At 37.7% G+C, this 14,746-nt stretch overlaps 1 protein-coding gene across 1 annotated transcript in view; it reads left to right on the forward strand.

Moving 5' to 3' along the window:
* The first annotated feature begins 521 nt into the window (after positions 1 to 521).
* The window catches only part of rprma (reprimo, TP53 dependent G2 arrest mediator candidate a), an 18,054-nt gene continuing 3,829 nt past the window's right edge, over positions 522 to 14,746 (forward strand). The window contains exon 1 of the mRNA XM_016680806.1: positions 522 to 1,601. Coding sequence (XP_016536292.1) covers positions 843 to 1,151 — 309 coding nt within the window. The 5' untranslated portion in view covers positions 522 to 842 and the 3' untranslated portion in view covers positions 1,152 to 1,601. The remainder of the gene's footprint in view (positions 1,602 to 14,746) is intronic.

Genomic DNA, 14,746 nt, shown 5'->3' on the forward strand with positions numbered 1-14,746 from the left:
TCTCCATGTTTGATTTGAATTCTGGAAGTGCAGAGTAGACTTGAACCAGAAGATCCAAGTGGTCTGGGAGGTTGATGCAACAATATCAGGTTCAGTGATTTTGTAAACTAACAAATCTATTTTAAAGCCGATTCTCTGACCGTCAGTGTAAAGTCAATTTGATGTAATCAAACACGAGTATTTAATCAAATCAAATACGATTGATATTTTATTTTTTATTTTTCACTGAGCTGTAAATATGAAAATGTGGACATGATAGCTGATTGTTACGTTATTTGACACAAGGTCAGCAGGGAATCTGTTGAAGTTCAGCTCCAAGATGAGTCAGATGCACATCCCAACACAAAGCAAGCTGAAACATTTATCAAAATCACACACACACACACGTACACATCCAGGACCCTGTGCAAAAATGCCCCACTATCATCATATCGCATCATCCTGACTGAAGGTCTACACAGCCAACTTACAGTCTTGTCCGCATGGTGGCGCTCGGGCTGTTTCCTCCAACCCAAGTAGCAGCAGTCTGGCTATTTAACCGCGGGGTGTGTGGATTCATTCCGCTTTGAAACTGGCAACGCAGCGCACCGGATCTCCAGTAATGCGATTCCAAAGCAGCTTTCTAAACTCCAGAAGGGCGCTGCTTGATCCGGAGGAACTTCTCTAACTTCGCTCCTCATCTTCACTCCTCACTTGATGACAATTGCTGCGGGACATCATCTCTCCCCTGTTTGATTTTTGTCTTTATTTTTTGGAAAGTTTTATTTTTTTATTTTTATTTATTTATTTATTTATTTATTTATTTATTTATTTATTTTTAAATATTTTATGCCAAAGTAGAGATGAATAACACCGGGTTCAACCAGACTGAGGGCGCGCTGTTCAACAAGACAGAAGAGTTTTTCTGCTGCAACTTCTCCTCCGTGGTGACTGACAACGGCTTTGTGGCCGCGGCTCCGGACGAGAGGAGCCTCTTCATCATGCGGGTGGTCCAGATAGCCGTCATGTGCGTCCTCTCCCTCACCGTGGTGTTTGGCATATTCTTCCTGGGCTGCAACCTGCTCATAAAGTCCGAGGGGATGATAAACTTTCTGGTGACGGACAGAAGACCCTCCAAAGAAGCGGAGGCGGTGATTGTTGGAGCCTACTGATGGACGAGGAGGACGCTGGCAGTCTTGGTGCTGGAATCAGATGGAGAGGGTGCGACGATCAACAGCCCCGAAAACAAGGCCCTGTTGTTATGTTTTGTACAGTTTATAAAAACCTGAAAGAAGCGCTCTGTCTGTAAGGGCACACTGATGGGGACTGAGGCGCACAGCTGCTCACCTTTAGTCATGTGGCCTTTTTAATGCCAACAGTCTCAGAGAAGGGAAAGTGCGCTGAGATCCTCTTTAGTTAAGTGTCCAATCACGCACTGATCTCATTTAATAGTTGTAAAGCATCAGTCTGACGCAAAGGTCTCGCATTTGCTGCTTTACCAACGCAAGGGGGGAATTAAATGTTGAACGTCTTTGCTCTATTTGGCATACAATGGGCAAGACTCCGGACAAAAATAAAATATGTACTAATTCGCAGAAATGATGAAAGGCTGAATAATAAATGTAATTAAAGACTCTTTTCCTCTTAATTGATATTCGTTCACACATCTTGCTTTGAGAGTTACAGTTCAGTTTTTGTTCAATTCTATCAGTTTTATTGTACTGGGGGGGGGAGCGGGAGTTGAGGGGTTAATTTAGAGGAAAATAAGTCATCCCCCAAGAAACATTTTGTTTAAAAAAAGAAACGACGTGTGGGAATGTGGTTGAGAACCGAAAGGGAAAATACCTCCAAATTAAAACCTCTACTGATTTCTAAATGTCATTAAAAAGTTATTAGAATCAAATTGCATGCTTGACTTTCAGCATTTTTGTGTGGGCTCCCTTTGGACATAATCTACACTGTACAAATTAGTAATAATTAGTAATATATTAGGGCAATAAATATTACATGTAACAATTATGTTAATTGGATCAATCTTGTTAGTCTGTAAGCTTAAATTTTTAGCGTCCTTACATTGTTTGATAACCTGTCTCAACAATTTAAATGGAATTAAATTAAATAGTTTACTTTCATTCATCATGTGTCTCATAAACACAACAACGTGAAAATGTATTCCTCCTCGTACAGAGTTCTTCTGTTTTTTTGCATTTTTGGTAACACTTAAAAGTTTCAAATCATTCAGAATAATAATAACAATAACAGCAATAGACAAAATAACCAGAATAAATACAGAAAAGGAATTTGCACATTCTAATTTATTTTAATAGGGAAAAAAAACCTATCCAAAGCAGCCTGGCCCTTCTAGTTGTTTCAATTGAATAACTGGTTAACAACTTCAAGAATTTTACAAAAACTTTAGGACTCTCTCATGAATGCTAATTTTGGCTAGTCTCTTTGCTATTGTTGACTCATGATGAACCATTAACTATTTCCAGACTGACAACTTGTTTTTCTTCTGTTCTTAAATTTATTTAGCTTGTGGAAGGATGTGTTGCTTTTGAGATGTTTTTGCCTACTTCATCTTGTCAGACAGGGTCTTTTAGGTGACTTTTAGATTTTTCCAGACAAGAGACTAAATCAGGAGTTAAATGTTGTTAGTCACATATAAATTAGGACGCAATTATCTTTTCATATAGTTCCAGGTTGGTTCAGAAAATGTAAGTGTTTGTCCTACTTGAGCGGGTTTAGCATTGATGCTAACATTCCAGCAACCTTGACAGCTTCTTAACTGTGACACCTTTGTTGCCGTTGGAGGAGAAAAATGTCTCCATGCCACTTTACTCAATGTAAAATGTTTTATTTGAGTCTTTCACTGTGATCCTCTGACAAATGGGGACCCATCACAACTTGGGGCGAGGAAGGTATATTCAGAAAGATAATTCAAGATTGAGAAATCAGTACTGATTTAAGTCGAGGGACAATTTAGAAAATATATAAATTAAAAAACTGAATTAAAATCACTTAAAAAAATTATACAATGTTTTAATTTCATTGTTTTGTTTTGTTTGTACATCTTAAAAAGTGCTTGAAATTTAATTAATTTCATGTCTGTCTTTTAGCTGTTCAATTTAATTGAACAATTTCTTCTCAGAAATGTGAATTAAAATCAACTTAAATCAAATTTACACATATTGTTGCATCAATTTCAACATTTACCAGCACATAACAGTACAGTTCTTAGCATATCTTTTTCTGAATCTAATTAAACATTGGCCAACCTGAAACAGGCTGAAAAAAAACAAAGAGAGAAGAAAAGTTCATGATTATGTACCGTTTGAAAATATGCCGCTTCCCTGACATTTCTTCCACATTTTTAATTATGTCTACATAGAAGCTGCAGATATAGGTCGGAAGCACTTATAAGAACCTTTTTATTCAAATGCCTCTTAGAAAAGGAACCTCATTATCTTAGAATTTCTTTATTTCCTCTACCTGAGGATTCACGGAGCCTTTCACATCCTCACTCCTTCTGTCAAAACATCTGTCGTGCTCTGCCCCAGGGTTCACCTGGCTGCCAGCTCCCCAGGAGCGTCAGAAATTACTTGTCTTGTCAATGCGGTGACGAAGGAGCCACAGGCCAATATGCTGCTATGCTTCACTGCCCACCTGTGCTTTAATACAAAAGTTAAAGTGAATCAGCTTACATTCATTAAAATGCCCTTCATCTTGTCTCTCTTTTCTCCCGTTTCCTTCATCTTGACTGTTGTGTCATGTTTGACAAAGGTCCCCTTCTGTCTGACAGCTTTGAAAAATTAACTGCCATGGCCCACACTGGACATCCTTGTATTGATGCTTAAGAAACGGATACAATCTAAAACAATGACTCTGCCGCTGCAAGTGAGACTGAAAATACAGCAAGAATGTGACTCACTCATCACTCCACAGATTTCCACACTTGGAATGCAGAACATCAATTTTGGGGTTTGAGTAAATTCATCCAACTGCAGCATCTCTGAAAACACTAATGCATCTGCAAAACTGAAAGATTGTCATATGTGATTTACTGAGCTTGATATTTTATTTTATTTTTTTATTTTTTTGCTAGATGTTTATCGTTATTCATGCTGAAGGAATGCATAAGTCAACTTGAATTGAAAATATTAAGAAAACATGCACTCGGAATATCACTGTTGAATATTGCAATGAGGAGATCAATTGAGGAGATTTCATCAGCATCTTAATTACTAAAATCTATATCCAATCCAGCTTTATTTATTAATTAACTACCTTTCATTATCACAAGAACCAAAGTGCCATCACATAGACTCAAAAACCTTGAATACTAAAATGTAAGATACATTAAAAGCATACATAACAAGTTTATATAAGCTGTGGGCAACAATTCCATCCTACTGCCAAAACATATTGTAGACACTCAGAGTTTGAACGTGTGATAAGTGAAATATAAAAAACAAATAAAACAATGATTCACGAACTCCTTGGGGCACACTGTGATATTGTGATTTTATATATTAGGCTGCTCTAAATGTCAACAAACAAAATATCACAAACATATCCTCAAATGAGTCATCATCAAATACTGAAATACTTAAAATACTTAAAAGATGTATGAATAATAATAATAATAATAATAATAATAATAATAATAATAATAATAATAATAGAAACAGTGGTGACAAGATTTTTTATTTTTTTTATTACTAAAGCATATTTTCTCAATTTCACACATAGTGTGTGCTGTAGAAGGTTAGTTTAGTGTGATGCAGTCAGATCTGTCATCTTAAAGATTTCACACCCCGGTGCTCTGTGAAATTCAGGAGATACTAACATCATCCATCTGTATCCTACTGTCAACAAGCTGATTGTGCCCAGCAACGCCTATGTGCTTCTCCTTCCAACATGCTCAGATATGTGCTGTGACTGCTACTCTGTGCAAATCTAAAACAGCTAGTCAGGCTATTAAAAATTCATGTTTCGAAAGCCTGACGTAGCCATGTGTTCTCACATTTCTTCCCAAAGGCAGAGAGTGTTACAGGTCAGAGGGGCGTAAAAAAAAAAATCACTGTTCACTACTTCAGCATGTACCAGCTGTCTAGGTAAAAAAAGAAAAAAAAAACGTATGTGAGCAGTGTAGCGCAGAGCAATACGGCATCAGCTCACTTTATCCCATGCCAACTGTCCGTGGACTGTGCTCAACCATGACAGCATCTGTGGGGTGTTGATTGCGGGCTAAAACAGGCTTCAGGTCCCCACTTGCTGTCTTATGATTGGCTGCTGAGCAGAAGCCCGGTCAATGAACTGGATAGTGACTAAAAGCCCCAAATAGCAGCAAGGCAGCCACACTCAGTCCCCACGTTTCTCTCCTGTTCTCCCACAACTGATCTCCTGGGCTGCGGTGCCACAGACACATCAGTCAATGTGGTGTGAGATCTATGTGGCTGCATCATATTTTTAGCTCCCTCGCTTGGCATCGCAGCCGGTGAAGCTGGAATTGTCATTTCACACAAACTTATCCGTAATAATATTTTCAATAGAGTTGAAAAGAAGGATGAGAAGAGCAGAAGAAATTAGTTTGCATTAGCTGTTGATGAAAGAGGAAGTCTTAAAAGTCAAGCTTTGAAAAATCCCCACACTCAGGTTTTAATTTTTATTACCTTGCGCCTTCAGTTGTATTCAGAGGATGAGTCACGGCCGTGTTGTACTGCTGATTGTTTCACACAGAAACATCCCAGGGATTTAACATCTGAACCATGCTGCCTTTAATACTTTCCTGTAAGCCACAGTGTGTGTGTGTGTGTGTGTGTGTGTGTGTGTGTGTGTGTGTGTGTTATTTTGTGGCTGTATCTGAGCCATAAAGACACAAAATCAATGCAGCATCCACTCAGACTGAGAAGGGTCCCTCTTCTTGTGGTGGCAAAGACTTTACCTAAGTGTACCTGTAATCACAGAACTAAGGAAAACACAGTCCATCACTGCTACTATAATCAGAGACAGGAATAAAAGTCTGGAATATGGTTTAAATGGAGTAATTTTTTTAGGTCCAGGTGAGTATGAAACAACATAATAGGATACATCAATATTTGTGTGTTTAAAGATTGTATTCTCTATCCAACTGTCACTCTGTCCATCAATTTATCCCTCTGTACAGCTCTCCTTCCCTTCATCTATCTGTCCATCATCCAGCCATCCAGCCTTCCTTCCCTTTGTTTGTCCAAACTTTAAAATTCTTTCAGAAACCCAGGATGCTGAGCCCCTGCTGCAGGAAGGCAGAGCATCCAGCTTGTTATCAGTGCCCTGTTCAAAAGCCAGTATCCACAATAGTATGTGGGTGCATTAGCGCAGGTTGTACGGGTGACTTCAATATCTGTGAAGACACAATGAGTGCTGAGTCATACCCTCCTGACTACCAGTAGTTCATTTTTGTCCTCTGTAGAGGACATTTCTAAACTTGAATATCTCCCACTCCCTGCATTCTACTGAATTAATTCCTTTTGGTATCTGGAGAGGACATTTAGGGCTTTTCAATGATACCACATTTGAAGGGGTGGGATTTTTGTTTGTATCTTTTTCTAATACATAAAAATTGTGTTCATCAGTAATAACACATTTTATGGGAAGAGACAAAGTAAGTGCATAAAACCTTTTATTACCTTACAAAGAATGTGGGATTTAAAAAAAATGGTGATTGGACAATATTTTTTTCCCTGGTAGTCAGGAGGATACAGACAGACTTGTGAGCCGCTGGATGTTTCCATCTAGACAACCTTTTTTTTATTTTTTCATTCAAGGACTTCATTTCACCAGGAAGAACTTTCTGCACACATTTATCAAAAGGTAAATCTTCACACATCTTCACCTTTGGTAAAGATGTGTAAGACGTCTTCACATATTTTGTTGTTCTAGCACAACATACTGATTTCTTTTCTAAAAGTATTTTAGTCTGGGCACAATTAATAATTGGAGGAAAAGACCACATTTAATTACAAATACTTTTACTTTATTATCACCCTCTTGTCTATTTCTGTAAAAAATACACCTCCTACCTTACTTGTTTATACCTTACTTGCTAAGTTGCTCAGTGTTTCTCCTTGTTTCCCTGGATTGAAACAAAGATGTTGTAAATTACTGAAAAAATTTAAGCAACAAACATTCCAATGAAACCTATACTACAACCCATGTTTCTACAGGAGTTAGAATCGTTCCAAATGTACAGCTTTAAAAGAAGATTAGTAACTTGTGTTTTCCTTCCTCTTTGCCCACCCGCTCAACTTAATCAGGTTTTTGTGTGTAATGAAGAAAAATAGCTCTGTGCGTACGGCAGCTTTTGCTAAATCAAATTATATATATTTTTTATAGTGAGACACTTGGAACTCATTATTCCCTTCAGTCATGCAAATGCATAATGAGTGTTCATTACTTTGAAATAATAGCTGTGATGATGTGATATTGACCCTGTAATCCATTCCAATTCTTGTGTAAGCGTGTTTCAGGGTCTATTGACCTTCCAATCACGGTGCTTCCTGGTAGCTACATCTGCTCCTAAACAGCCTTCTCTGTGTGGTGCTCTACTCCAATAGGGAGGATGCTGAATTTCCTCTTAATAAAGCTGTAGTTATGCAGCCTCAAGGGCATAAGCGCAATAATAATGAGCATCCTTTATCTAAAAGATCATAATCATTTGCATCATATTGTTTTTTAAGCTTTAGTTTTTACATCCATGTTGGAAGCTGTCAAGATAGATATTAAATATGGGAGATACAGATTTGGGAAGTTATGTCTGATCTGGAATCTGTCCTTCATTATGCTTGAAGAATTCCACATTATCCAAGCTGTATAAACTTATGACCGCCTAAAATGCTTTCTGTGCCTCCTTTTATTTTAATTTTAAGCTTGAGCATACTGAATCTATCGTAGTAATATACAAAACTGGGTATAGTTAAGAACTTTGTGGCACAGATGTGACTTTATCAGTGAGATATTTGACAGAAAAACGGAGTTACATTAATTAACTCCTCACCTGATTTGCGTTTTTGTCTTTCCATTATACTGCTAAGCTGATTTAAAGTTTTGTGTTTGGATTGTGCAGAAAAATTTTAAAGCGCTAACTCTAAAACTAATATTCTGAAGAAGAAAATCGCAGGACAATCAACTAATTTAAAACCTCAGAGCACAAAATTGATCAAAATTCACATGCTGTAAACAGAAATGCAAACATTATGAAAAGAAAACATGTTGGCTTAAATGCAGCCAGAACAAAAAATCCACTTGTATTTATGCATGTGTGATTGGTGGATGGATGTTGTTAAATAGCTGTACCTGTATTCCTTTTGAAGATCAGTTCTTTGTCTGTTCATTCAATATCCACCACGCAAAACTTCTCAACCCCCTTCATGCCACTATTTAAGCATTCATCTGACCTTTCCTTTCCTTGATACTAGAATTACATTTTCCTTTCCTGCAGTTCAAAGTGCTAGAAACACCTGAAAAGAGGCAATAACTTTTAGCAGGAGTCCAAGTGACCATGAGGAGAAGAGATGGTCCTATTTTGACATCAGGTTCACAAAGGCACAACTTTTCTGTGCCTCCTGCCACCATCATGACGGTCGCTTGCTCTCCTGAGACCTGGATGACACAGAGTAGAGGTTTCTCTCTCTGGTGTTCTACCACTTCCCTTCACATGGAGTGGAATAGACAGTGTGATACCTCAAGGCAGCACTTCTGTGGCAACACAAAATTAACCCAATTAATATTTATGATGCTTCTGAAAGCTCTTTCCAGCGTTTGCGAGTTGGCCTGATCCGTTGGCTGAGCAAAGATACACTGATGTGAACTGCGCTCCTCATTCCTGACTGTAGAAATAGGCAGTGACAGTTCGGACCTGGCTGCCAAGCAGCACTGTCCTACCTGTCTGGGCGCTATTCTCCTGTGCCCCCGCTGTCAGGTGCACTCAGTCACTGTACCGATCAACTTTATCCAAGCTAACCACCACCACCGATAATCTGCAACTTGAGTTTAATGTTTCAGCCACCGGCACAAATAGTGCCATGCAAGTGTACTCATTCTCCTTAACCTCTTACACATGTATTATCATTAATTGAAATGTGTATTATTGGCATTTTATGATCATCTTATACAAAGATGAAAACCACTGTCAAGTAGTTTTAATAAGGAAAATCGTTTTTTAAAAATTAAATAAATATTTTCAAATATGCAAATATTTTAAACTGGAGAATTTTGGTCCAAGTGGCAAAAACATTTAGACACCACTGATTTAGATTCAAGGCCAACTATGTGTTAAAATGGCCCAGTCAAAGTCCACATCTAAGCTTTGTGAAAAAAATTACAAAATTGATGTTTACATATGTCCAACATCTAGTGTGACTGAGCTTAAAGATATTTTGTAAGTAAGAATAGATTAAAAAAATAATTTTAATTCTATCCAAAAACCTCTGCTATAACTGAAGCAAACATGAATTTTACACATGAAGGCTGAAAACCATTGGACACCACACTTTTCAGATTTTTGAGATCTATGTTTTCTTTCACTTCACATTTATGCACTATTTTTTATTTAGTCTAACAAATTAAATAACACTAAAATCTATGGTTGCAACATGACAAAATGTGAAGAATTGCACGTATGTGTAATCTAGAATACAGTTAGTTCATAAATAAAATAAAAAATTCACAATTTAAAAAAAAAAAAAAGTTTGCCTTCCTAAACATTTGCTAAAGAATCTGCTAACAACAAGAACAACATCTCCAATCAGTTTGTTGCAGTGTTGCAAGTTGAGTAATGTCTTCCCTGTTTCCAATCTGATGCCATACCTTGGGAATTTGTGCCTAATGGTCCACCTCCTGGTTGTGTCACACCACATGAAAGTAAGGCTGAGTGCTGTATGATAAAACCTCTGCAGGGTCATGACTTATTGAGCTACCTCAAATTGCTTCTCAATGCTGCTGCAAGCTATTCCTCCCTCAGGGCTGGCTCCATTATCGCCCGCCTCTTCCTGAGGTTACTTTGCAGTGACATCACCTGCTTCCATACATTTGATCCTCATCACACTTCTGGTTTTTCCTAAGAAAAGTACAAGAAATGTAAAAGAAATCTTTTTTTTTTGTTTTGTTTTTTACAGAATCGGGTAAATGCCAAGCAGGCCAATTACTGCAGGCGATGATATTTTATTATAGACAGGTTCCTTATAGGGGAGACTTTGGTTGGTAGAGATAAGAAGGTGCATTGACGGGACAAATCTATCATTTAGCAGAGGACACAGAGAAAGTAGTTAAAGCAGTGAGTCAGAAAAATACAGATAACTTTAAATATTTTCAAAAAGGGCATCAATCACTCTGTCTAAATTATCTTCAGTACTGTTCGTCACAAGTCATGTGTGACTTACTGGAAGTCGGACAGGATGACATTCAAAAAATGCCACTAATGTAAGGGTGCGAGTGTTTCACTCAGACACTGTGAGAGCAGTGACCATGTAGATGTGTATTAATTTACAGCTGCATGTGCCAAAATAACAGTGAAAAAAAAATCTGAAATTTGATTTTCCACAACAGTCAGACTGGACACACTTATTTAATCATTTAGTTAGTTATTTGCGGTAAGTTCAATCTCACTCTTTGGTGTGCACCATTCATTCTTTTTCTTATATTAACTGTAAGAGTTCACACAGCAGGTACCAAAGCAACTATGAAGTGTTGAATTAACATGTGGGAGCCTGTGCACATGTGTGTGAAATGGCATCCCAGTCCAGCTAAGCCGCACCTTTAAGCTCCACAGCTGTCACAAAGGATCAGCATCCAGCCAGGCACGCTCCGGGAGTCGCTTTCAGAGAGACCTCTGCTGCGCTTCTTCTCACAAACCAAAGGTCAGCCCTGTCATATGACCAATAAACTCCAGTCTGTTTGACTGCATCACTTTGCATCAGCTCAGGTTCATAAACAGTTCCATGAAGAAAATTTTGTAGGATGATAACAATACAATTCTCTGATGAAATTGGATTTTTAAGGATATATGTGCGGAGAAGTAGACTCGGGACTGCAATTCTTACCTTGGTTGTCCCTAACCAACGACTGACCATCAGACGAAGCAGATAAAATATTACACATAAGATTGGGATAATTGTATGACTGTTAATCTCCCTAAGAACAAACTTTAAAGAGATGTAAGAACATGGTCTTTACGTCTTTTGGATACTTAGAAAAAGTATCCGACAGGCAAGTTCATATTTGCACTAGCAATTTCACTAAGAAGTCGCTTTTAGATTTTAAATGGACTCCAGACTCCTTCACTCAAATTGTTAAATTCTAATTAGCCTGAAGAATAACCTGGTGAATTATGTACACAGCTGCTAAAGTCGTCACACATAAGATGTTTGATCCCACAGTGTTGCACCTGGCTTGTGTTAGAGGTGCTTTGATCTATCTCTCTGCTTGTTTTCCGCTCTTTGGAACCATTAAACAGCTCCCTGGTCCCTTTGAGGCAGGACATTGATTAGGGATTTTAAAAAAAGAAAAAGGAAAGAGCAGGACAAACGTCTTTGTGCCCAGACAGACTAACAGTTCTGTCGGTGGCTTTTACAGTGGCAGTATTGTAGTGACAGGGGACTGAAAAATTATGTTTACAACAATGCTGGCATATTTCTATGTTTTCAAAAAATTGTATTATGTTTGTTCACATGGAGTTATATTCCTCCTCTATATATTTTAGTATGAAATATCTAAAAGTTTGAGGTGCTGCCACTTACTTGCTACAGTTTAATTAGCAGACAGCTGATTTACATATTATGGCCTTAATATACTGGTACTTTCTGTACATTTTTCTGCAGATCACAAGATATTTACACCAGATTTTTTTCATGCACCTCTAAACAATGCATTTATTTTTTTCTTGTTCAATGAGCTTATGTGTAACTCATGACTTAATATCTAAAATGCAGTTTGAAGGCTTTCAGTGTGGCTATAAAGTGACACAGAAGCAACAGCTAAAGAGGTTAAAAAGATTGGGCCTACAATGTAGCCTTATGGAACGTTGTAGTTCAGATTGTTACAGTCTCTTGAACAATTTTCTAAATTTGCAAAGATTGCTGAGATATTAATTGAACATTTTAAGGACAGCTCCAGAAAGACTGATCTGTCTTAGAGTGTTGAGTACAGTGCTGTGGTCAAAAGTATCAAAAGCTGTATAATATCAGTTCTGAATGTTTTTTTTGTCCATTCATATGATATTTGAGGTCAATTAAAACTTTCAAAGTCCAGTTTTTGTATTATAATTATGTCTAAAGGCAAACTCAATGACATCAAAATTTGCATATGTCATTTTGGTTTTTCGCTTATGTGAACCTGGTTTTAAGCCTTTTTTTCTGGAAATTTTCAGAGGAGTTAACGTTTATGGTTTAGCCTGTTTCATCAAACCCAAAAACAGTTTTAGTATTTGGGTCAAAGTTCTCCACCCAATGGTTGTTTTAAAAAAAATGTTTGACCAGTTGTGTACATTTTTCTTGCCATGAATGCAATAAACATGCAGATAAGCACGGTTCAAATTAAATGCCATTTCACAAACCTGCCAGGTCTGATAATGTGAGGTACTTCCACAGGAGACACAATCACTGAACCCTGAAAAAAGACAGTTCAAATACATTAATGAAGACCCAAAATTAACATGACATTGAAGCTCATAATAAGTGTGAACATCTGTCTGAAATATTATTTATCAGGTCAAGCCAGGTACCTACTGATGTTGTAGTGTCTTGGTGTATTAGCAAAAATTATGTACTTATTAAAAAAAAAGTACATGAAAATATGTAATGATGACACCAATATACATTTTTCTTGTTTTGTTATGCACATTTTTCTTGTTTTGTTATGCACATTTTTGAGTTTTTGGGGTGTACTTAGTTAATCACAAACCATTACTTTTTTGGTTCAGTCAAGAGTGTCATAGTGTTTTAAGTTAATTAAGAACCAGGTGACGGTCAAACAATTGATTAAATTACTTTCAGAATTGACCAGTTGTGTACTTTCTTCTTGCCATAAATGCAATAAACATGCAGATAAGCACGGTTCAAATTAAATGCCATTTCACAAACCTGCCAGGTCTGATAATGTGAGGCACTTCCACAGCAGACACATTCATGAGAGCTGGAAATAAAGATGTTTGGAGCGTTATCATCCTGCCTTGTCGCCTCTGCTGTGAGAGAGGCACAGGAGCATCAGGGCTGTCATTAATCTGCGCCTTGCAGTTGGTTGCAGCCAATCTCAGAAACTGCAGCTGGTGCCCTGACTCAGACTCTGACCTCCTCCTCTCCGCCACTTTCAGGAGTGATCATATCCCTCGACAGCGCCTCAGGGTATCACCTGAGCGGCGGTGCCTTTCACCACACCTCTATTCACACATCTTGCCCATCAGGGAGACCTGCTCTGGTACCTGACATGGAAAATCTGTGCCGTCTGTGTTCCATTTTTAAAGCAGTGCTGCTTAGGTTTTTAGTGTCTTTCTGGTCAGAGTGTCAAACGTGGCCAAAGCACTCAATTCTAAAAATAATCAGAATGGGAAAATATTGACACTTGGAAAGCTTTCTAAGTAAATCATAAGTTAACTTAAAATGGTGATTAACATGTCAAACAGAGACCAAGATTTATCAATTTGTGGTAAATGTTTTTGGTGAACATTGTATCTCGTGATAGTTTTGTCTAATTCTTTAACAATCTTCCAGCAAAAAGTTTAGTTTCGCTTTCCCTCCACACCTACGACATGCTATGTGTCCATAGTGACCGTTGTCAAGCGCGACATCTAGATCCAAATCAAAACTGAAGAGCATCGCAACACCCCAATAGCCATTATCTGGACACACCCATTTTTGGGCGTAATCTCTGTGTAGCCAGAAGTAATGCTGGAGCAGCAGGAAGCTCCGTCTTTAACTGTTTGTTATTAATAGTCTTCTCCAGTTTATTGGAAGTCTAGGCAGATTCCTTTACTATGAGTTAACTCAGTTTTTTTCTCACTCCCAAAACGATTCCCCCAAAATCATCTTTAGCTAAAACAAACCGAAACTAAAAGGTTTAATCCCTTCTTTTAAACAAGTCAAACTTTCTGAAAAGTTAAGGCATTCACTTTCACTCAACTAAATCATTAGAGACATTTGTAAATAATATAATCCTTGACTGATTAAATATTTCACATGGCTGCCTGGTGCCTATGGTGATAAACAATATTACTTCTGTCTGTCTGGGCCAGTGCTCTTTCACCAACAGAAAGGGCTGGCCCAAAGTGCCAGTCATGTTATTTTCTTACATTAAATTATTCAACACTAATTTAAATGTTTGTGAAAGGACCACAGTGGCTAGAGGGGCAGAAGACAGCACCGGTAACTGAGTTGTTTGTCCACCATTACTTAAAAAGAATGGCATGGGGAGACTTATGATGATTTTGATGCTGAAGTTGATGCCACAAAATGCCACCTGTTGTCCCATTTTTTAGCTATATTTTTATAAAATAATAAAATCCCGTTTTAAAGGCTTTTATAAAAGCCTTTAAAACGGGAAGACACAGTCACAGCCATGTCTGAAAGTCAGACTGATTCGAAAACAAAATATTATGAAAGCCCAAATATTTCTTTAATAAGTTCAATAAGCTTTCTCACTGTAGGCAGGGAGCAGAGTTTAAAATTTGTTGATAGATACCTGATAATGATGAAGAAGAGATAGAAAATAGAAATCTCTATCATTATTTACAATA

Source organism: Poecilia formosa, unplaced genomic scaffold (assembly GCF_000485575.1).
Source record: "Poecilia formosa unplaced genomic scaffold, Poecilia_formosa-5.1.2 Scaffold257, whole genome shotgun sequence".
In the NCBI taxonomy this organism is placed as follows: Eukaryota; Metazoa; Chordata; class Actinopteri; order Cyprinodontiformes; family Poeciliidae; genus Poecilia; species Poecilia formosa.